Raw genomic sequence first — 22,765 nt, 5'->3', positions numbered from 1 at the left:
CCACACAGCAGTGAGGCTGTGAGACAATGAACAGGGTCTTGGCCCTGCAAGCATGGAGGGCGGACAGGGGTCTACCTGACAGGTTCAGGTTTTGGGGAGGGTCAAGGGGCTGTGGGCTGGGGTGCGCTAGGAAGCCAAGGCAGGGAGGGAAGAAGAGGACACCTGGTCCCCAGGCAGGAGAAGGCAAGTCTGTTCTAGAAACAAATGGATTCAGTGTATTTACTAGGCAGAGGCCAAGCCAGGACTTGTGGGGCCTGACACATACCTTTTTTTTTTCCACCCAGCACTGGGGATCAAACCCAGGAATCCAGGGGTGCTTTATTACTGAACTATATCTCCAGTCCTTTTTGAGATAGAGTCTAAGTTACTGAGGCTGGCCTCCAACCTGTGGTCCTCCTGCCTCTCAGCCTCCAGAGTACCTAGGATTATAGGTATGTGCCACTACAGCAGGTATCAGCTGACTTCAACAGGAGGATTATCTTGGATTATTTAAATTGATCCAATGTCATCACAGGGTCCTTACAGGCTGAAGAGGGACCAGAACAGATGGAGGAAGACATGAGAGGGTGGATGTTTAACATGTGTGACGTGAGGACTCAGCTGTCATTAGCCTTGACGGCTAATGAGAAAGGGGCCAGCACCCAAGAAATACAGTGGCCTCAGGAGCTGGCCAAGACTGTTTTTTGGAGCCTCGGGAGTCAGTCCAGTCCCTCGTGACCATGCTGAATTTCTCACCTGCAGAACTGCGAGATCCTGGATGTTCTGGTGTAAGCCATTAAGACTGTAGTGATTGTTCACAGAAGTGACACTAGGGGTGGGACACAGCAGGTCTGGGGTCATACACCATGTTACCAATGGCCTGGGCTGCTCCTATGGCCCTCTTCTCCTTCCCAGCCTCCCACAGAACTGAAATGTGAAAAAGAGTTGACCCCTGCTGCCCGCCCACCCATGCCAGCACTAAAGTGCCCGACAACCCTTCGAGGTGGGCACTGTTATTATTTCCAACTGAAATATCAAGAAACAGACCCAACTCAGAGCCTCATGCTGTACCTGTGGTCATGGCATCCTGTGTCTGGATCAGGCAGAGGCCACACAGTGCACAAGGCACCATTCACTGTCAGGAATGTCCAGGAGACAGCCCCAGTCCCAGAACCACACTGCTGTGGGAGCACGTGCCGTGCCCCCCATCTCTAGGGCCCCTCCCTGTTGGAGGAGCCTGTGTCACTGCTGTGGCAGCCTCCTGCAAGGCCCACTGTGCTCCAGGGTGGGTGTGACACTGTCCCTGCCCTCCAAACTGGGTGCTGCTAACAGGATCTCAGGGGAACAAATGGCCTCTGGCTAGGCCCAGGACACAAGGAGCCCAAGGGAGGGTATGGGACTCTGCAGAGCCCACCTGAATCACCCTTCCCTGGGGGCGCCAGTGGACCACCAGGGCTGGTGGGGCAGCCCTGAGGGCTTGACACGTACTTAGTAAAAACCAAACAGGCAGCGGGCAATCAAGTCCCAGGCTGCAATAACACACCCTCAGTATTTCATAAACCACTCCAAAGTTTGCTAGAAATGGGTTTATTAATAAGTCACATGATACAAAAGAATGAGGACATTCGGAGGACATTTAGTAGAATACTGCTTTGTCCCAAAGGGCAGGCAGAGAAGGTTAAGGCACAATGGATGCTTAGGAAGTGAGAAAGGCTGAAGGGAAACATGCAGTGTTTGCACCCGGATGCACACCGGCCATGCCCCTCGGCCATCAGATAAGAATACAGTGCAGTGACAGTCAGTGGGCCCCAAGTAACCAGAGGGCTGGAGCTGAGGGACAGCTGGCAGCTCCAGGAGGTCACATGACTCCAGGAGGGGCAGCAGGACACAGCAGCTCATGCTGTCCCGCAGCAGGGACACCCCAAGAGGCTGAAGAAGCCTCCCAGGCCTCCTCTCTCCACTTATTCACTAAGACAATAATGTCCCTGCTGTGGGAGGCAGAACCGCCTTGAAACATCTGGGGCCTCACAAGCTACCAAGGGAGGTGAGCGGATCTCATTTTTGTAGCACGAGAGGTGTGCACTTCCCTGCTCTCCCCTGGGAAGGGACTGCAGAGCAAGCCCTGTGCCACCCAGGCCTGCTCTCCTGGCACTGAGAGCCACAGACCACAGACAAGCCCAAGGGCCCGGAAAGCCCTCCCTCTAGAGCCTGGCTCCTCCCAGATAATTCCCATCACAAAGCCACTGTTGCCAGGAGGACAAAACTGGGACAGCAGGCAGCACCTGTATCCAAGTCCCCTTGTCAATGTCCTTGGAGGGGAAGAGACCAGCTAGCAGGTCTCAGCATTGCTGAAGGCACTCTTAGCTCTGAGGAGCAGAGGGCGCCTCCTGGTGCTGTCAATGTTCACAGGCTTCACCAAAGCAGGGGAGGGGGACCCCACCTGCCGCAGACGCCTGGCTCTGGGGTGGGGGAACGGCCTGGGCCTAGGAGAGTGACAGAGGGCTTTCAGGAGATTTTCCCAGTGTGGAGTGTGGGTCTGGTGGGCTTGCTGGACAAGCCAGCCACTTCCCAGCAGTGACATTAAAGACTAACAAAAAGGTACTTTCCTTCTGCTTAGTATCCTGTGTGCCCACAGGGTCACCTGAGTGCAGGGGGCACCCTGCCAGTCCCATTCAGCCAGGCAGGGGTGCCAGGGGGACCTCACCTTCTTCGGCATGGTCCAGTCCCAGGAGGCCCTCCCACTTCCTCGGAGTGCCAGCCCACCCTGTGGTGTGGGTGGAATGCCGCAGAAGGAATGCCAGACATGGTCACCCAAGTCCAGGGGAAAATCAAAGGCACACTGAACCTGCAGGTCCAGCCCTGATCCTCGGCCCTCAAAGCTGCCAGCAGTACTTTCAGAGCAGAGGACACTGTCCACCTTGAGATGGGCATGAAGGTGTGTCTGGGGTACGAGGGGGCAGCTGGGGCCCCATCAGGTGGTCCTGAGACAGCAGCTGAGCCCAGAGTGCAGGCAAGGGAGGGCAGGTTGTTATAGGGACCTGCGGGAGGCCGCTGGCCAGCGCTGCAGTCCAGTACGATCCCAGGCACAGAAACCACCTCTCCACGGTCTGACACAGCAGGCCCTGAATGGCCAAGGTGGCTTCCGCCACACGCTCAGCTCTGGAGACGACTTGGCCTGGCCCTGGCCTGGGAGGACGGCTGCCCTCAGCCCTGCTCTGGGCTGTCGGTGGGCTGCACCACGGTGTAGCTGCCCTGGCTCGTGGAGAGCTGCCGGCTGAAGAAGGACGTGGTGCGCTTCGGCTTCACCCGCTTGATGCCCCTGCCTGTGGGGAAGCCAGAGGCACGTGCTGAGGCCCCAGGAAGCCGTGTCTGTCTCCAGTGGACGGCTTTCTTGGGGCCTGTCTGGACTGAGCGCCCACTTTAGACCCATCCACCCTCCAGCTCTACCACAGGTAACAGGATGAGGGGGGACACGTGGCTCCAAATCCCAGGCAGTGGCCCTGTGCTTTATCATGGGCCAGCAGAGCTGTCTGAGGAACCTGCCATAAACCTTTTCAACTGACCAAAGAAGCCAAATTCCTGCCACAGACACAAGTGACTAAAGACAATCCCAGGAAACAAAGAATTCTCTCAAGTTACTGACGTCAAGCTAGGTGATCAAGGTCGACGGCTAGCCGCACGCAGACCGTGGGCACCTCTGACAGCGATACAGACGGCACTGGCCTCTGTGGTCTTCCTCTCCCAGAACTCACGAGCCCAGGCGACAGACCAACCCCAGCACGGGCTTTCTACCAAAGCCTCAACTGGTATGACACAGTCGGGGTCACCAAATAAGGAAAGTCTGAGAAACTGTCACAGCCAAGAGAAGCCTAAGGAGACAACTAATTGTGATGTCTCTTGGCTAGGACCCTGGGACAGAAGGCCATTAGGCAAAAACCAAGGAAATCAGAATGAAGTGTGAGCTTTTGTTAACAATAACATCAAAATCTAGTTGTTACACATCCCCTATTCGTGTAAGATGTTCATTGTTTTGTTTTTGCAGGGCTGGAGTCAGAGCCCAGGGTCCACTGATCTCAAGAGGTTAAAAAAAAAAAAAAAAAACCCTGCAAACAAGAAAGCAAAAAGTAAGGGCAAAAGAAATTGAACAGTCATTCATGAAGGAAATATACATGATGTACAGGTGCATGNTATACATGTGTACAGGTGCATGAAAATGCTCCGATTTCACTGGTACTCAGACACCAAGAGTTCTCTCCAAGGCAGACATGGCCTTGGAGGTGAAGGGTGAAGGTGGAGAGGGCTGCTGTCTCTGATGGGAGGGCACGGATGGGCACAGCCTCTCTGGAAGGTGGCAGGTATCCAAAGCCTTACCCTGCACACCCTCGGACCCAGTAAGTCCACTCCCAGGAATTTACTCTTAGGAAACAGTTCAGAACCCAAGGAAGAAATCAGTTATAGGTAAGTTGTCTATAATAACCGGCTGGAAATAAGACCAAAATAACATGCTTCTTGGTTAAAAAAAAAAAAAAAAAATTTTTTCTGGTGCTAAGGATTAAACCTAGGGGCACTCTATCACTGAGCTATGTCCCCAGCCCTTTTAATTTTATTTTGGGACAGGGTCTCCCTAAGTTGCTGAAGCTGGCCTCCTGCCTCCTAAAATGCTGGGATTAAGGTGTACACCACTATGCCTGGCTTCACATTAAAAAATTTAAATGCACTGGGCATGGTGATGCACACCTGAAATCCCAGCAACTCAGGAGGCTGAGGCAGGATGATCCGAGTTCAAAGCCACCTCAGCAACTTAGCACGGCCCTAAGCAACTTAGAACTTTTCTCAAAAAATAAGAAAAGTCCCTAGCACACGCAAGACCCGGGTTCGATCCTCAGCACCACATAAAAATAAAGGCATTGTGTTGTGTCCATCTACAAAAAAGATTCCCTCTCTCTCTAAAAATAAATAAATAAATAGATAAAATAAAACAAGGGCTGGGACTAGTCATGGTGGTGCCCACCTGTAATCCCAGTGGCTAGGGAGGCTGAGTCAGGAGGATCCCGAGTTCAAAGCCAGCCTTAGCAATGGTGGTATGCTAAGCAACTCAGTGAGACCCTGTCTCTAAAAGAAAAATACAAAATAGGGCTGGGGATGTGGCTCAGTGGTCGAGTGCCCAAGTTCAATCCCAGTAACAAAAAAAAAAAAAGAAAGAAAGAAATTTAAATGCTACCAAGATGTACAAAGAACCTAGGTGTGGCAGTGCACGCAGGCTAACCCATGGCTCCAGAGCTTTCCACCCATGGAGTCCCTGGGGCATGCATGAGTGTGCGTGCGTGGATGTGATGGGTGGCTCACCGTCCTCCACGTAGTCAATGGTGGAGAGATGCTGGATCCGGCTGCACACCACGCTGCCCTGCCTCCGCAGCTTGGGGCGCTGAGTGGGAGGTGGTGAGGGCCCCGCGGCCGAGCGGGGGCCGGATGTGCTCTCCTGGGGAGCAGCGGGCTCTGAGGCCAGGTTCAGCTCGATGCAGTACTCAATGAGGCCACTCATCAGCTCGGCCTGGGAGAGGAGCAGGGCCAGCGTGAGGCTTGTGGCCCAGCCTTGCCATGGCCATGGCTAAGTGACATCAAATATACAGACCCAAGGCCCTGCCCTCTTGGAGGGTGGGGGCAGTGGCGAGGAGGTGGGAGGACTTAGGAACCACACCATTCCCAAGGCAGGAAGGAGGGCTTCAGTGGGTGTTCTGGGGACCAGGGGGCAGGAGAGGTGTCCCACATGAAGACTCCAGAGGTGAGGCCGGGTGCACTGGGCATGGTGACACACACCTGTAATCCCAGTGACTCAGGAGGCTGAGGCAGGGTCCCCTGGTCTGGGAGGTGATGTGGAAAAGAAAGAACATTCCAGTTAGAAGGCACAGCCTGGGAAGGCTGCCTGTGTGGGCTGGAGCAGGAGGAGAAGCCCGGCTGGGCTTCCAGAAACTCAGCACCTCCAGAGAGGGTGAGGAAGGGAGGGGGCGCTCAGCTACAGAAAGCCACTGTGTGCTGGCTGGGAGCACCTGCAGGCCTGGGGAAGTGGGGTGTTGTCACTGGTGGGGGTGGCTCCCTCTGAGCACATTCTTCAAAAGTGACATCTTCTAATAGATTTAAAAACAGAATGCACACTGACATAAAAGGTGAGGTAGCCAGATGTCTGTGGCCATAGCTGGACACAATACAGAGACCTCGGTTTCTCAGGGTGTCACAGACAGAAGGCTGTCCAAGGGTGGCACCCCTTTGAGCATCTACTGTGAGCCAGGTGTTGCTGCAGGGACTGGGAAATGGCAGGGGGAGTCAAGCTCTTGTGCTTCCGAGGAGAGGCCCCCAGGACCAAGAACTGATTGTGGAGATGGGCTGGGTACCTGCTGGTAGTCCCTGTACTGGTCCAGCCCAACTATCCCCAGTGTGGCCTGAGGCCTCAGCAACAGCACAGCGTGCCCTCGGGAGGAGTGGGAGAGTGGGCAGTTCCCTGGCCCCAGAGGAAGAGCAGCAGCTGAGGCCTAGTTTCCGCACTGCCCTCTGGGCATGTCCACAGGGTCCTTCTTCTCTCACTGTCCAAGAGCGGGCAGTGGGCTTGTGCACAGGTGGCAGCTGGGGGGGACAGTCCTACATGAACTGCAAACACAATGAGGAGCACCCTAAGCTCCTTGGAACAAGAGCTGAGGCAGAGCTTAATGCTTGGGGGGTCACAATGCAACCCCCATTTACAACACCCCTTCACAGAACTGCACTCTCCAGGCCCTGGGGATGACCAGCACGCAGGCTCCTCGGCCCCATGAAGGGGCTGGGAGGAGCCTACAGCTAAGGCCGCTCTCACATTGGGCAAAACCAGGTCTTCCCACAGACCAGGGCAGGCTGGGATGTCCGCTCAGTCTGTGAACACCAGGCAGGACAAGCGACAGGCAGACAAATCAGAAGGTGACAACTCTAATTGTCCCCATTCACAAACAATATAATGGCCTGCAGGAATACCACCAGACTAGGTGAGTGAGCTGAACAAGGCTGCAGAATACACGGCTGCCGTCCATGTGCCACAGTGAATGACTGGAAATCAAAATGGCAAGAGTACTACCAGACACAGAGCAGAGGGCAAAAAATGGAAAGAAAAGGGCATAAAGCTAACAAAATGCTAATGAAAGAAACCAAAGACAATTAAATGGGGGAGATACAGAAATAAGTGGGGGCTGGGGGTGTGGCTCAGTGGTACAGCACTTGCCTAGCACACATGAGGCCCAGGGTTCCATCCTCAGAACCCCCCACCCACCCCAAAGTAGAAATGAGTGGACTGAAGCCAGTCAGTTATCTCCAAAGTTGTCAATGAAATCTTAATCAAAATCCAGGTGGTGCCCAGCTACTTGAGAGGCTGGGGCAGGAGGATCCCAAGTTCAAGGCAACCTATTAAGATCCTGTTTAAAAATAAGAATTAAAAGAACTAGAGATGTAGCTCATTGGTAGATTCTTGGGATCAATTCCCAGTACCAAAAAACAAAAACAAATCTCGGGTAGTGTATTCTTGGGGGTGGGGTGGGGGGGACAGACAGGAGAAGGGTAGAAATCAGCATGCTGATTCTAAAATTCATATGGAGGGCTGGGGCCATGGCTCAGTGGTAGAGCGCTTGCCTAGCATGTGTGAGGCCCTGGGTACAATCTTCAACACCACATAACATAAAAATAAAACAAAATAAAGACATTCTGTCTATTTACAACAAATTTGTGTGTGTGTGTGTGTGGTGCTGGGGATTGAACCAAGCACCTTGTACATGTGAGGCAAGCACTCTACCAACTGAGCTATATCACAACCCCCAATTTAAAAATAAATAAATAGGCTGGGGTTGTGGCTCAGCGGTAGAGCACTCACCTAGCACATGCGAGGCACTGGGTTTGATCCTCAGCACCACATATAAGTAAATAAATAAAGGTCAATCAACAACTAAAAAAATAAAATAAATAAAATAAAATAAAATTCATATTGAACTTGCAAAGGAACTAAAATAGCCAAAATAAATTTGTTTTCATACTGGGGATTAAACACAGGAGTGCTTGACTGCTGAACTACATCCTTACTCCTTTTAATTTATTTTTTATTTTTTTGAGACAGGGTCTTGCCAAGTTGTGACCCTCCTGCCTCCGCGTTCCAAGTTGGTGATCACAGGTGTACACCACCATGGCTGGTCCCCAAACAACTTTGAAAAAGCAAAAACAAACAAATCAAAGTTCTAAATTTTCAAGACTTAACTGTAGGTTGAGCATGATTTTGTGAAAATCTGAAATCCATTAACTTGTTTTCTTGTACCTGGGAACATGGGGGTGCCTAACCACTGAGCCACATCCCCAGCTCTTTTTTTATTTTCAGATAGGGTCTCACTAGGTAACTTAGGGCCTTGTTAAATTGCTAATACTGGCTTTGAACTTGTAATCCTCTTGCCTCAGCCTCCCAAACTGCAGAGATTACAGGCATGTGGCACTGAACCCACTCTGGGAGGTCCTAAAGTTAATCGTGTTTATCAAACAACCCAGAAATCTCACTCCCAGGTTTTTATACAAAAGGAGACCTATGCCCACATAAAAACCTATACATAAATGTTTGGAGCAGCTTTACTAATAAAACCAAAAAACTGAGAACCAAACCTCCCCAGTGGGTGAGAGGGTGAACTGCTGTACGTTGGGCAATGGAAACCCACTTGAGAATAAGGGAAATGAACAGGGGCTGGGCAGTGTTAGGGCGCTTGCTTGCCTAGCATGGCTGGAGGCACTGGGTTCCATCCCAGCACCACCTCCTCCCCCAAAGAGAACCAAGTGTATGGATGAGCCTCAGAATCATGCTGCTCAGTGCAGAGAACCAGCCTCGGAAGGCTGCATCCGTTACACTGAAGGGTGGAGCACAACTGGTTGACCCATCCACCCCGATGGGACACTGGTTGTTTCCCACCTCTTGGTAAGACCTACGATGCCACCTGCGGGAGAGGACATGTGCTTTTAAAGATGGGAGTCCCTGGGGCTGGGGATGTGGCTCAAGCGGTAGCGTGCTCGCCTGGTATGCGAGCGGCCCGGGTTCGATCCTCAGCACCACATACAAACAAAGATGTTGTGTCCCAAAAAATTAAAAAATAAAAATTAAAAAAAATAAAAAATAAAAAAAAAAATAAAGATGGGAGTCCCTGAACTCGTCTACGTGCCAAGAGAGGAGAGGAGGAGCAAGAACAACCCTTCAAGGTATCCGACAACCAGGGTGGGAGGAGGCGCAGGGGAATGGAGGTTGGGGCCAAAGGTTCGCCGGGTACATGGACAGGCCACATACAGAAGCTCACTGAAGGCTGAACCTTAATGTCTGTGCTCCTCATCTGATACCTGGAGTAGCCACAGCGCTGACCTCATGGGGCCTTGAGCACAGGAGAAGATAGTGCAGCTGCTCATGCAGAACTGCAAAAGCCTCAAGGAACAGCTGCTCCAAGGGCAGCTGCCACTGCCACCACCTCGGGCTGTGAGAGCTGCAGGGCAGTCCTCCCCTGCCAGCCCCGGCCCAGCAGAGCCCACCCTGTGGGGTGACACCACTACATGCTCTCCACTTACCTGCTTGGAGTAGATCCTGAGCAGCTTGTTGACAGGCACACCCTCACTGTCCCCATCGAACTCCAGCCACAACACAGGCTCCTCCTCCTCGGGGGAGGTGTGGTCCCAGGACAGCTCCTGGAAGCTGAGGCCCAGCAGGACGTGCTTGGGGGGGGGGGGAAGAGCGAGGCTTGCTCACCTGGCAGTGGCCACCCCACCCTGTCCCACTCAGCCCCAGCCTGGAGGGGACTCTTGCTGGGGTGTTTGTCTCTCTGGGCTGTCTAAACTCCTCCATGTGTTTCTCTAAGGAGGGGAGCCGGCATCCGGCATCCGTCATGCTCCTGGGGGCTGGGGTCCAGGGAGGCCGAGAACCTTATTCCTCAGGCTCCCACCCGTGGGGCAAGGGCCCTGACTGCTGAGTCACCTTGGGGAGGAGGCAGTGGGACAGGGAGGTCTCTGCCATGAGACCAGCCGGCCAGGAAGGGCTGGAGTCCTTGCCTGGGACAAAGGGATGTCAGTCAAAACTCTTCAGCCAGTTTGGGAGGGTACTTGTGCCCAAGTGCAGGGAAGCTGTCATTGCACAGGGAGAGCTGCTGGCACAGACGCCTACACTGGCAGACACAGGCAAGCCAGCCACGACCAGGGAACAGCGGGCCTTGGGTCCCCCCCTGGGCTCCCAGCTGTAGGGTCTTTCTGGAACGCCAGCAGCTGGACTCCACCACTGGCCAAGCAGAGCAGCCAGGCACCCCGACTTCCTAAGCTCAAAGGGAAGATCCCTGCTGCAGCTTCCTCCCCGCTCTGGCCACGTGCAGCCCAGTACCTGAGGCAGAAAAGCTGACCCAGAGCAGACCTGAGGAAGCAGGCCCCCAGGGACAAGCGGGAGGCACAGTCCACTCACTGTAATAGGCCCAGGGGAACTAGGAATGCCTGGGCAAGACCCTCACTCCCTTCTGACCCACAGAGGTGGCCTAAGGTCCCACCCCAGGGGACTGGAGGCCGTACCTTCTCCCTGCTATCGATGACATGCACGCCTTCCAGACTGATGGCCACAGTTACTGACTTGCGTCCGCCCCGGTGTAAAAAGCCCTGGGCTGGCTTGTCAATCTCGCCATGGAAGAAGGCACAGCTGGGGAGGAGACGAGGGTCAGTCGCTCCTTCCAGCACTTGGCACACTGGGGAGGACCGCTCTGTGCTCTAAGATGGCTTAATCTGTTTGGGTTAAACAGAAGCCTGCTCTGGAGGAGGAAGAACTGAGCAGGGTGAGGGGAGGTTTCATGGGGGTGGTGGCATATAAGCCAGCAGTGCAGGACATAAGGGACTGGGTGGCACAGGGCAGAAGAGACAGGAGAGAGCACGAACCCAGGAAGGGGGACAAAGCAAGCTGCGCTCAGGAATGCCTGGAGCCTGGGACTTGGCCTGGGGGTCAAGGCTAAGGTCACTAGAAGTAGCCACAGAGCCCTGTTGCCCACTGTCCAGGACAAAGATGCTTGAGCAGCAAGGACCTGCTGGGACAAAAGAGAAGTGAAGGCTGGCCCGGTAACAACTTTCTAGGCTTAAGACTGAGAAGGTTGGCGGGGGTGGGGGGGGGAGGGTTTGTGGCTCAGCCGCAGAGCGCGAGAGCGCGCTGGCCTAGCATATGGGAGGCCTGGGTTTGATGCTCAGCACCACATATAAATAATAAATAATAAAAAAGGATATTGTATCCAACTAAAAAATAAATATTAAAAAAAAAAAAGACTTGAGAAGGGGTGTTAGAGAAATAGCCTAACATTTGTGAGGCCCTGGGTTCGATCCCAAGCACCACCCAAAATAAGACAAAACAAAAAACCAGACAAAGAAAGAAAGAAAAAGGCTGAGAAGGGAGCTGGGCATAGTGGTACACGTCTGTAGTCCCAGCAACTCAGGAGGCTGAGGCAGGAGGACAGGTTTGAGGCCAGCCTCAGTAACTTAGCAAAACCCTAAGCAACTTAGTGAGACCCTGTCTCAAAATACAAAATAAAAAGTGCTAGGGATGTGATTCAGTCATAAAGAGCCTCGGGGTTCAATCCCCAGTACCTAAAAAGTAAAGTGTAGCTTAGTAGTAGAGCTAGTAGAGTGCTTGCCTAGCTAGCATGCACAAGGCCCTGGGTTCCATCCCCAACACACAGTGAGAGGAAAAAAAAAAAAACAACTGTGGAAGCCAGTGGCACTGGTTGCCAAGCCCTCCTCCCTCTTCCACCTGTCCCACCTCAGCTAGGCTGATGTCCATCATCAGCCTCAACAACGAGGGCGAGCCCAACAGTGCACGCGCACAGGACTCGAAGCTGCAGCAGTGTAGCATGCGGCGCTTGGTCTCTAGGGATCATCCCGACCTGACTATGTCTGTCTCAGGTCTCTGTCATTACCACTGGGCCTGTGCCAAGCCTGTGGTTCATTGCCACACCCTCCTCTACTCGCCTGGCTGCCATGCCTGCCTGCAGGTGACCCCCTCTCTCCCCCGCCTCGCACATGAGCTTCACTAGGCAGGGACCACAGGGCCTCTGGCTCGTGAGGTCCCTTCAGTGCAGAGTGCCCAGCGTGCAGTAGGTGCGCGGCAGCTATTTGTGATACGTTGACCGGGTGAGCCAGAGAGCTGAGTGCGGGTGCTCGGCCAGGCCAGTGACTAAGTGACCATGGCAGGTGGGAGGAGAGCCATCCAGGTGTCCTGGCCTGGGACAGGAGCGGGGAGCACAGGTACCCAGCTTAGGCCTAGCGCTCATGCCAAGACCGCGCTTCACAGGAAGGACGGAGCAGCTGGGGCTCCAGGGGCTCACGGGCAGCTGCCTGGACAAGCCTGCCGGGCTGTGAGCAGGGGCGCCAGGGCCGAGGCTGCTCACCCGTAGAAGGGCAGCTCGTGGCACTTGAGGAGGTAGGCACGGTAGTGGGAGCCCAGGGTGGCTTCCTGCCTGCTGTCGCTGCTGCCGACTGTTTCCTTGACCTGGCGGTAGGCGTTCAGCAAGCCCTGCTCGCCCGTCCCAGACTTGGCACTGCGGCCCCGGAAGGCAGCAAAGAAGCCGTGGCCCCGTTTGCAGAGATGGGCAGGGAGGAAGGAGTCCAGCTTCTCTCTGTGGAGGAAGGAAGTGGGTGCTGGTGGCCCTACCAGAGGTGCCAAGGACTTCAGGGTGTGGGTGCCACACCCAGGGGGAAAGGAAGGGCTTGGTTGGTGCCTGGTTGGGGACCCACAGGGCATATGTGCTCACCAGGGCTCTCCCCTGCCCTGGACATGGACCCCTAGAAGGAACCCCACTGTTCCATTTCAGCTAGGGCCTGATGAGCCTGGCTCAATGGCCAACCCATCCTGGCCAGGAGGGGCTCCTGTCAAGTACAGGTGGGGGCGCTCTCCCCTGTAAGAAAAACAGTGACCAGAGGAAGTGACCTCCAAGCCAGCCACTGGGTAAGAGGCCCAGGTAGGCATACCAGCCATGGCGGGGGGCAGATCTGCCCCTCCACAGGGCAGGTTCTGGAGTTGGACCTGCCTCTGCCTTGACCAGCTGCCAACTGGCAAGAGGTATCTTCTCTGCTTTGTGCTGCTTCATCTGCAGAATGAGGACGGTACTGCCACCACAGGCACCAGTGATAGTTACTGCCACCCTAAACACGTAAGACTCCAGGCCCAGGCCCAGGATTGGAGTGGGAGCCCCCTGAGGGCAGCCCAGGTCTCATCCACTCTGATCCTGCTCTTTCCTACTGCTCTAGGAGCCAGCCCATGTAGCCACGAGCAGAAGCCCCTGGACACATGCCTGTCCCTTGAGTCCTGTCCCAGTCTGTGGCACCATCCATGCTGCGAAGAGCCTCCACACGGCAGGCCCTGCCTGCCTCCCCCTCAGCACCAGCTCCCCACCCAGGAGACCCAAGGAAACACCACCAAGCTGGCAGAAGGGACAGATTCAGGGTCCACCAGGCCCATTCTCACCCCAGGAGAGGAGATACACTAGTGAGAACACCGTGGTGTGCTAGGCTCTGTGGAGGGTGTCCCAGTGGGTCCTGCGAGGGGCTCGCTGACACGCAGGGTCAGGTGAGTACAGGAAGTTGGGAGGCACCGAAGTGTGCAGGAAGGGACAAAGGAAGGCTGGGACCCAAGAAAAGAGCCAGAGCAGGCCCCATCGGGAACCAGATCAGCAGGAAGGTTTCAGAGCAATGTCTGTGTCACAAGGAAGGACGACTGGCATTTCTGAACTGGGAGCTTTTCTAACCAAAAACTTGTGCAAGAGGCTGATGCTTTCTTCTGCCAGATAAAGATGCCAAAACACCAGCCTAGAATCAGGTTCATGAATAATAGGGCGCCCCATCACACACGCACACAAAGCAGGAAAGGATCTCGACATAAATGCAATTACTTCCGCATCTTAGGCCACCCAAGGATTCTGGGGGCCATGGATTGGCTGTTCCAATAAACTAAGCTCAGGGGCTGGGGATATGGCTCAAGCGGTAGCGCGCTCGCCTGGCATGCGTGTGGCCCGGGTTCGATCCTCAGCACCACATACAAAGATGTTGTGTCCGCCGAAAACTAAAAAAATAAATATTAAAAAAAAATTCTCTCTATCTTTCAAAAAAATAAATAAATAAAATAAACTAAGGTCAGAACTCTTGGTCTACGAGGCTCCAGGGCTCCATCTTCCCTATATACGAAACACAGACACAAATCCCAACGAACACAGAAGGCTGGGGCGCTGGCATGGGCCCAGGCTGAGGTCAGTGCTAAAAGATCTCACTGTGCTGCCATCTTCACCAGAGCAGAGGGGTCTTGTTGAGGATTCTGGAGCCCCAAATACCCCAGGCCATGAGGGCAGGGGCAGATGCTCCAGCAGAAGGGCAGAGGGAAGGAACCTATGTTGGCTCAGGAGGCCCAGGCCCAGCAGGCATGAGGAGGGGACCCCAGAGGGCTGCTATGGACATTTTGTCACCTGTCCCCTTATACCCCTTCATTCAGGAACAGCTCCCACTTGCCATGAGAAAGCCTTTCTTGCTCTCAGCTCACGGGGTTTGTTGGGTTTGTGGTGGGACCTATGGAAGGACCTGGGCTGCTCACGTCATGATGCTTCCTTTGGGTGGACCTGGGACCAACTCACTAGTCACCGGAATGAGTCCAAGGGCTCTGGTCACACAAGGGAAGAGCAAGTTACCACTGGGCCCACGGCATGAGTGTGCCTGAGCTGGCAGGGGCAGGAGGACGAAGGCTAGGCAAGGAGAGTGAGAACGGGGCAGGGTCCCAGCTGAGCCCTGGCACTGAGCTCGGCCGAGGCTCCTTGACCATACTTGAATGTGACCTGAGCAAGGGCTCAGGTGTGCCAACAGTTTGAGCTGGGTTTGTTGTCACTTACAAGAGGAACAGATGTGCCTACTACCAGGGCCTGGGCCCCACAGCCACCAGCCTTGGACCAGCTCAGCTGACAGCCCTCCAGGTCAACTCTGAGACTGGGGTAGTCCTTGCCAGGCCCCAGTCATCAGCCCCAGCACAGGGTCCCTGTCCTGCACACCTCTCTCCTGCCTCATCCACTGTGACAGGGTAGTATCTCTAAACCTCAGCGGCATCCTCCGTGGAGGGGAGAGCGTGGCCTGGTGTGCTGCCAGGGCAGACTCAGTCCTTGCCCCCACCCCCACCCCAAGGCCTGCATATCACATGGCAGAGGCAGCCCTGAGAAGGTTGGGAAGCACACAGCTGGCTGGATGAGTGTCTGGGGAATGGGGTTCCATTCCTTGGGTTTGGAATTAAGCTGGACTGTTACTGGCCACTGGAGAATCAGTATTGGTTAGTCCCTGGCTGTGACTTCAATGAACAAGGCCAGTTCCCTCCTGACTTCAGCCAGAGGCCAGCCTCCGCCCTCACACTTTCCTAGGGCCTCTTGGGCTATGGAGTCTTCTTAGACAGCACTTCACCCAGGTTTCCTCTGCCCAGATGAGGGAAAGGGGGTTCAGAGAGGTGGAGCAACTCACCCAAGGCCACACAGTGAGCATGTGTGATAGGACTGAGGCCTCCAAACTCCAGGACTGTGCCCCACCTTGCAGGACCGATGACCACTCATAAGTGGGGGCAACTTCCCCTACCAGGTGCCCCTGCCTTGGGTCACCTGCCCTCACCTCAGGGTGCAGGCAGCAGGCTGGCCAGGCTGGTAGGGCCCGAGCTGCACACGGCACACCAGGGCACCAAGCACCTCGCAGTCCTCCACATCACACGGATATCGAGCGGTCAGCACGTTGCCCTTGGCCTCCTCATACAGCAGCCGCAGAACCTCCGCATCGTGGATCTGTGGGCCAGTGTGGCAGAGGACTGCTCAGCCAGCTGGGGCAAGGCATGAAGGGAGAAGGGGAGCTGGCACGGCCTGGACTGGGTACTCTCCAGGGCTCACGCCTCACCTGGAGCTCCCGCCGCTTTGGGAAGAACACGTTCCTTCGGAATTGCAGGGAAGGCTCATCTGGGGAGGGAAGCAGTGTCACTGGCCAGCCACCCTGCTCCGCCCAGCACTGCCCTTCCCTGTGACTGGCTCAGGCCCAGCTCCCAATCTCACCCACCTTGACTACGAAACCCTCGTGCCAAGGGCCGAGAGAGGGCTACACAGTTCACCGCCTTGCCCGATAAGCATCCCAGCTGCCCTTATGCAGCCTCCCCTAGGCACCTGATCTCCCGTCAGGAGTGGCTGCCCAAACCTGGGGGAGATGCAGGGCCTGCCCTCAGCTAGGGCAACTCCACCTGCCCAAAGCAGCACTGACCCATGGCCACATCGTCGTCTGGGGCGTCAGTGAAGCGCAGTAGCAGCTCGGGCCACTGGCGGCCCACCTTGTAGGGCTGGTGCTTGGGCTTCAGCTGCACCTCTGCAGGATGAGAGGAGAGGTATCCATGCAGCCTCAGGAGCAGGCTGATGGTGCCCACCCGCCCCCGTCATAACTGCCCACTCATGGCAACAACAAGGACAGTCACATCTATCAGTAACTGAGTAGGTACAGAGTGTCCAGAACCAATTCAAGTGGTTCTAATGCATTTACCCTAATAACTCTATTGTCCATTTCATCCTCAGAGAAAACAGGGCTCAGAGAGGTTAAGCGACTTGTCCAGAGTCACAAAGAGTACTGGGCTTCAGAGACAGCCGACCCCTGCTCACTCCAGCCCCAGGCACGCTGAGGTGGATGGAAGGGGCTGGGGCGGGGGGCATGCAGAGAGACCCAGAACTACCAGGAAGCAGACTCTGAGGCTGGAGATGAGGGCCCAAAGTTTGGAGAAGCTGCCTTCCCCTGCCCTTGGCAGGGCCTGGGCCTCCCCACTGCCAGGCTCCACCTTCACCTCCACGGCACACAAGATGGTGCCGCCCAGCTCCCGCCTGGCTCTCACCTGGCTACCTCCCACGCCCCCTCCACTCTGTTCCTGCTACACAGGCCTTAAATCACTGAACACTCCTAGCCTGATTGTCGTGGGGACAATCTGTACTTGCTGCTCTTCTCGCCTTGGATTCCTGTCTCCCAGATCTGTACATGACTGGACAACTCAGATCTTAGCTCAAGGTCATCTGCCCCGGACTCCTAACTAAGGCAGCATCTCCTCAAAACCTTCTATCTGTGCCCTCATCTGCCTGCCTTTCCAGCACTTTCCACCACCTGACAAGCTCTCACTGCCTCAGCCTGCTTTAGACTGAGTGACACGTGGATAGGAGTAGATCCTGTGCACACAGGGCCCCAACATGGACTGGCACAATGACTGAACACTCACTCACAGCGCCTCAACCTCTGTGCTATCAGCCCAAGATTTAGCCCCTCGGACCAGGGAACAAGCATCTTCAGCTCACAGGCCAGAGTGCCACCTGGGGTGCTGCCCTTTGAGAGGTGTGAGGGGTTCCAAGCTCACTCAGAGGTGAACCGAAGTGTCTGCTGAGGATGCAGGAGGGGGAGTAGCAAAACACCTGTCACTTACCTGCCCTCTATCGTCTGCCCCACATGGCCTTCTTCTCCCCCCCCCCCCCCCCCNCGTCTGCCCCACATGGCCTTCTTCTCCCCCCCCCCCTCCCCGCAGATGGCTGAGTTCCTTGTCCTGCCAGCCTAGTGCCAAGAGTCCTCATTTCCATTCTTTGGACCTTTTGGAACTTCCACCTGGACCCAGATCTCTCCTTTTTTTTTTTTTTCAGGTACTAGGGATTAAACCCAAGGGTTTAAACTCTACCACTGAGCTACATCCCCAGGTTTTTACTTTCCTAAAATTTTTAAAAAATATTTCTTAGTTGTAGATGGACACAATTTATTTGTCTTTATGCAGTGCTGAGGATCGAACCCAGTGGCTCACACATGCCTCACACATTGCCTAGCGCATGCTAGGCAAGCGCTCTACCACTGACCCACAACCCTAGCCCAACTTTCTTAAAATTTTGAGACGGAGTCTTGCTAAGTTGCCCAGGCTGGCCTCAAACTGGCAATCCTCTTGCCTCAGACTCCCCAGTAGCTGGGATTACAGGTCATACCACCACACCCAGCTCCAACCCTGATCCTGATCTCAAACAGGAGCACAGCTCCAAATTGGCCTCCGTCTCCAGGTTCTTCCATCTAACCCTCCATCCAGCTTCTCCAGTCCTTTCTTACCCCATCATTTCGGATCCAGATTCCCAGAGGCTCCACAGTCCTCATTTCCCGCTTAGATCCTTAGTTCCACCCATAAGTCACGCCCCACACACTCCCCAAGCAGGAGAATATGCCATTTGCCTCAACAGTTGCGTTTTTCTCCCCTCCTGGAAGTGCTCTCTTGCCACCTTCCTGCCTGATCAGTCCCTCCTCCTGCTCTATCTGGAGACTCACAGGATGTCAGGGCTGCGAGGGCATCAAGATCATTTTTAGAGGGATGGGGACTGCCAAGGCCAAAAGGAGTTAGTCAGGAGTAGAGTTCTGTTCTTCAAACTTCTCTTCTCTACACTTTCAACTTGAAAGTACCAACTTCGAGTTCATTGCGGGTAGGGACTCCATCAGTCTGGTTCTCTGCTGTACCCCCAGCATGCAGAACACTCCCCAGGGTCAGAGTGCTTTGTGCCCTCTTATGCAATAAACAAAGTAACCCACTAGCTGGGGTCCACTGGACACACTGTGGGGAAGGGGAGACGTGGGGAAGGGGAGACCTGGGGACAGGGACATCCTCCTGTCTTCACTACAGGTCCTGGAAACTCAGAGGATCCCGTTATCAGAAAAGGACTATGCTAACCCCATGGTTTCAGACTTCCAGATGGGCTTCAAGCCTGGAGGTTGTCACCTAAATAAGACTGACAGTCCCTGGAGCCCTGCCCCCATGCAACAACAGTGGCATCTAGGAGGCCAAATTCTACCAAAATGTGCAAGGGGGCTCCTGCAGACGGTACCCCATCCCTGTCTTGCAGGAACTCTAGCCCTGGGGTCTCTGCTACTGTTTCACCAGTGTGCTGTGGGGGAGCTCAGAGGTTCTGGGGCCTGAGGCAAAGCTGAAGTGTAGCATTCACCCTCCAAAACCAGCCTGGGAACAAGGTGGGTGTTGACTCCGCAGTGGCCTCAGCCATCCTCCCCCTGGATGGGCCAGGCCACACAGACAGCCCATTCAGTTCTTGCCACTGGGGAAAGGAATGTGATGAGGGAGGGGGTGAAGGAAGTGGAGAGGGGAGCAATCTGCCTGGCAGCAGCACTGGGAGCCTCCCAAGGCAGGCACGGGATACCCACTCAGGCTCACCACCCCCAGCTTTCCAAAGATACAGCCAAGGGGCCCCGTCCTGACCAGAAGCTCTGAGGGTGAAGGGGGGTAGCTGGGCTGGGTGTGGAATGGCCAGATACGGGTCAGCAGGAAGAGGGTAGGCGGCAGCCCTAGAGCAGCAGCTGCGCAGGAAGCGGGCGGGGGCGGGGGGGTGGGGGTGGGGGTGGGAGTGCTGGGAGCTCCCTTTCTTCTACTTAAACTCACTGGGATGCTCCCTCTGGGGGACAGGCACAAACCCCAGTGGCCTCAGGAGAGGCGGTAGCCTGGGGCTGGACTCAGGCTATCCTGCTCACCCTCTTAGTGGGACTAGTCACCTCCCTACCCTGTTCCTCTACAACAAAGGGAATGTTCAAGCTCAGGAAACATGCCTGGTCCTGGCACCAATTTACTTTCCCAGATGATGACATGGGGCATTCTGTCCTGTGGCCTTCTTCCTGTCCAAGGCAGCAGGTCCAGAGACCCTATTCACCCAGGGACTCCTGGGTAAAGGTCTGGAGGGCCAATGCCCCCACTTCCACCCCACCCTGGGGTCCCAATATGAAAGGGCAGGATGTGTATAGCCACTGGGTCAGAAACCAGGCAGGGCTGAGACCCCTGTCCAGAGAAATCATGTACTTCCTCTTCCTGTCCTTTCCACCCTCGACAAAGGCCACACCATCACTGCAGCTGCTTCCTGGGTTACACCTCACTTTCTTCCCTAACCCCAAGGAACAGAACACAGTCCAGGGACCAGCACCTCCCTTCTGTTTTGGGAGACCTCAAATTCCTCACTGCAGAACAGGTCTAGGCCACAGGATGTGAAATTGTGCTCTCAGAGTGAGGCCTAGCTGTGGCACAAAAGGTATGCTCAGTGAACAGGAAGCCCTTCCCTCCCACCCCCAGAGTCCTGGTTCAGGCCTTTCCTCTGCCACCAGCCAAATAAAAGTGGGGATAAAGGAGTCAGGAGTCTCCCGAGGGCTCTGGATCCTCAAAGGGGTAGCTAGCTCCAGGACACACTCCTGATGTGTAGTAAGTAGCCAGAGGTTCCCGAAGCAGCACTAGTCAGTGCCCTTCCAACCCTCCTGCCCAGGGCTGCTCACCATCAAGCCTTACCCAGCAGAGGGGAGACAAGCCAGAGTGCAAAGGCATCTAGGGCAATGTCTGGGAGCTGCAGGACTTCGCGGATTGCCCGGTGCAGCTCGTGGGCACTGAGTGAGGGCAGGTTCTCCACAGCCAGGGGCACCACTGTGTCATCGGCCAGGTACACCAGTACATCAGCAGCTGTGATAGAAGCCAGGCAGGGTCAGCTAAGGCCCACAGCCTGGCTGACCAGGCACCCTTCACAATCCTACACCCCTTGAGGGTGACCCAGGCTACACTCCTGAAACAGAGCCTCAACAATCTTTCCAAAAGACCCTGTTAGGAGTGCTGCCTATCAGGACTTCCATGAGACCCTCAAACCACCCAGAAACCCAGCACTGTGGCCTTGATACCAGCCTTACCTCACCTTAACTTAGAGCTGGCCATGATAAACCCCTGCCTCCAGCTCTCTGGCAACCCCAAGCACTGCTGCATTTCTGCCCTGAAGAACATTCCACAGGTGAGGAACTATGCACATAAGCTGAACCCATCCTGAGGTCACAGCAGTTAGCCTATGAGGCTGGGAGTGAGGAGGGATGGTGACCCACTGTTTCCCTTAGCCTGGACTAAAGAGAGAATGAGTCTTGCCTAGGAAGGGAATGAGGATTCCTAAGGCCACCCCAAGACAAAGAAAGTTCTATGTCTCTGCTTCCTCAGGACTCTTCAAGCCTCAGAGGTCAGTACTGTGGCCTTTCAGGAGAAAGCCTTAAGCAGGCTAGGGAGCCAGGTGTGGTGGTGGTGCACACCTGTAATCCCAGGGACTCAGGAGATTAAGGCAAGAGGATCTCAAGTTTAAGGCTAGCCTTACCCACTTAGTGAGACCCTGTCTCAAAAACTAAAAAGGGCTGAGGATGTGGCTCGGTGGTAGAGTGCCTCTGGGTTCAGCCCTCAGTGCTGCAAAAGGGGAGGAAAAAAAAAAAAAAGCAGTCTAGGAAAGGACAACCCAAAGAGCTGAGCATTCCCTTGTTACAAGCTATGGGATTTCCATCGGGAGCATAAAGCCAAAGAGAGACCCTTGGCAGGGTAGCAAGATTCAAATTCCCATCCCTGGAACCACAGGCAGCAAAGGAACACTGAGCTTGGAGGCCCACACCCCAGGGTTCCAGTGCTTGTCAGCTCTCTAGGGCTAACTGGCTGACTTTGGCTAGTCAGTTTGAGTGTTGGCTGACCCATCTGCAAAAGCAGAGATAATATCCCTCCCTCAAAGACTGGCTGTGAATCAAATGAAGAAAGCCAGTGAAAGGGAAGGGCATACTTTAGAGTCAACTGTGAAGGTACTTTTTGGATCCCCAGTCTCTTCTGTCTCTACAGCTACTTTGAGAGATCAAAAAATCATCTCCTGGCACCTCCAACTTACAGGGAGGGAAAAAGTTCAGCTCCAACTCACAGGGAGGGAAAACAGAGGCAATGAAGAGAAGCTCAAGATCATGATCACCTGAAGGTTTCCAAAAGCCTGTGATTTAACCTCTCTAGGGTCTAGTTTTCTCCCTATAAAAGGAAGATAATGACCCCTGCCTTTGAAAGGCTGTTTGTGAGAAAGAAAAGGAACAAAGAAAGTGAAGGTGTCACTTTTCATTCATATGTTCCCACTCGAATTTCACAACCAGGTGAGACTTGACTGTTCTATAAATGAGGAGAGCAGGAATTCAAGGACAGTACCAACTGGATCACTAAGCTAGTCACAAAGCCCAGGTGCTCTGCCTCTGGCTTGTTTAAGTTTGCCACATCTCATAAACACCTGATATCTTAAAACATAAGATTAGTAAAAAAGACAAGGCAGAGCCACATCTCCTGGAGGGTGCAGAGAGAGGAGCAGAGCAAGGACCCACCTCGGGCTCCCACTGAAGACACGCTGCTCCGGTGGGACCTCTCAGCTGGGCCAGGCTGACCAGCATTGCCTTCTGGCCCGTCCATCTGCAAAGGGAAAGAGAAGCAGCAGTTACTGGGGGTCCAGAGGTGGGGAATGAGGGTCTCCTTTAGCTCTTCACGAGTAAGAGAAGGGGTCTTAGCCTGGGTCTACAAGGCTGAACAACCTGCCTGGCAGAAACCAACTGTGCAGGCTGGAGGTGGAGCGTGCCCTTCGGCTGACTGGAGATCGGGACTGGTGAAAGGAGTCAAGGCAGTGACAGGGGCGGAGGGTCGAAATTCGCTAGCCAGAATGTCCAGGCAGAGCACCGCGAGCCCCAAACCGGGGCGGGGGCCAGCCAGGGAGTGGCCGCGCTCTCACCTCGCAGGGCCGCAGAGCCCGCAGCCTCAGGCCAGGATTCAGCCCTGACTCTGGCTCCCAGCTCCGGCTCCAGGGCCCCCTAAGCCTACCACCGCTCGGTATCCGGGCTGCTGCAGGCGTTCCCGCCCCTGGGGCTGCGCCTCGGAAGCTGCGGTAGGAGG

General features: G+C 54.8%; 1 protein-coding gene and 1 long non-coding RNA gene across 5 annotated transcripts in view; one reads left to right on the top strand and one right to left on the bottom strand.

Moving 5' to 3' along the window:
* LOC125612158 overlaps window positions 1-7,860 on the top strand; it is a 19,029-nt gene extending 11,169 nt beyond the window's left edge. Inside the window, exon 3 of the long non-coding RNA XR_007342501.1 lies at window positions 7,850-7,860. This is a non-coding gene — a long non-coding RNA (uncharacterized LOC125612158). The remainder of the gene's footprint in view (window positions 1-7,849) is intronic.
* Frmd8 (FERM domain containing 8) lies at window positions 1,551-22,765 on the bottom strand. 4 transcript variants are annotated; one of them, XM_015478259.2, is made up of 11 exons: window positions 22,605-22,765; window positions 22,207-22,291; window positions 20,351-20,518; window positions 16,282-16,383; window positions 15,928-15,986; window positions 15,652-15,818; window positions 12,411-12,638; window positions 10,558-10,681; window positions 9,577-9,720; window positions 5,326-5,530; window positions 1,551-3,302 (listed from the first exon to the last, which is right to left on the bottom strand). In XM_015478259.2, exons 2-11 carry the CDS (start codon window positions 22,289-22,291, stop codon window positions 3,184-3,186), a joined length of 1,401 nt encoding a protein of 466 aa, XP_015333745.1. In that variant the 5' UTR covers window positions 22,605-22,765; the 3' UTR covers window positions 1,551-3,183. The 4 variants fall into 4 exon arrangements, with proteins under 4 accessions (XP_015333745.1, XP_048645088.1, XP_048645090.1 ...); XM_048789131.1 differs by lacking the exon at window positions 20,351-20,518; XM_048789132.1 differs by lacking the exons at window positions 1,551-3,302; window positions 5,326-5,530 and adding an exon at window positions 5,554-5,840.

The sequence above is a fragment of the Marmota marmota genome, unplaced genomic scaffold (genome assembly GCF_001458135.2).
Source record: "Marmota marmota marmota unplaced genomic scaffold, marMar, whole genome shotgun sequence".
Classification (NCBI taxonomy): Eukaryota; Metazoa; Chordata; class Mammalia; order Rodentia; family Sciuridae; genus Marmota; species Marmota marmota.
This window is presented reverse-complemented; position numbering and strand designations above follow the sequence as displayed.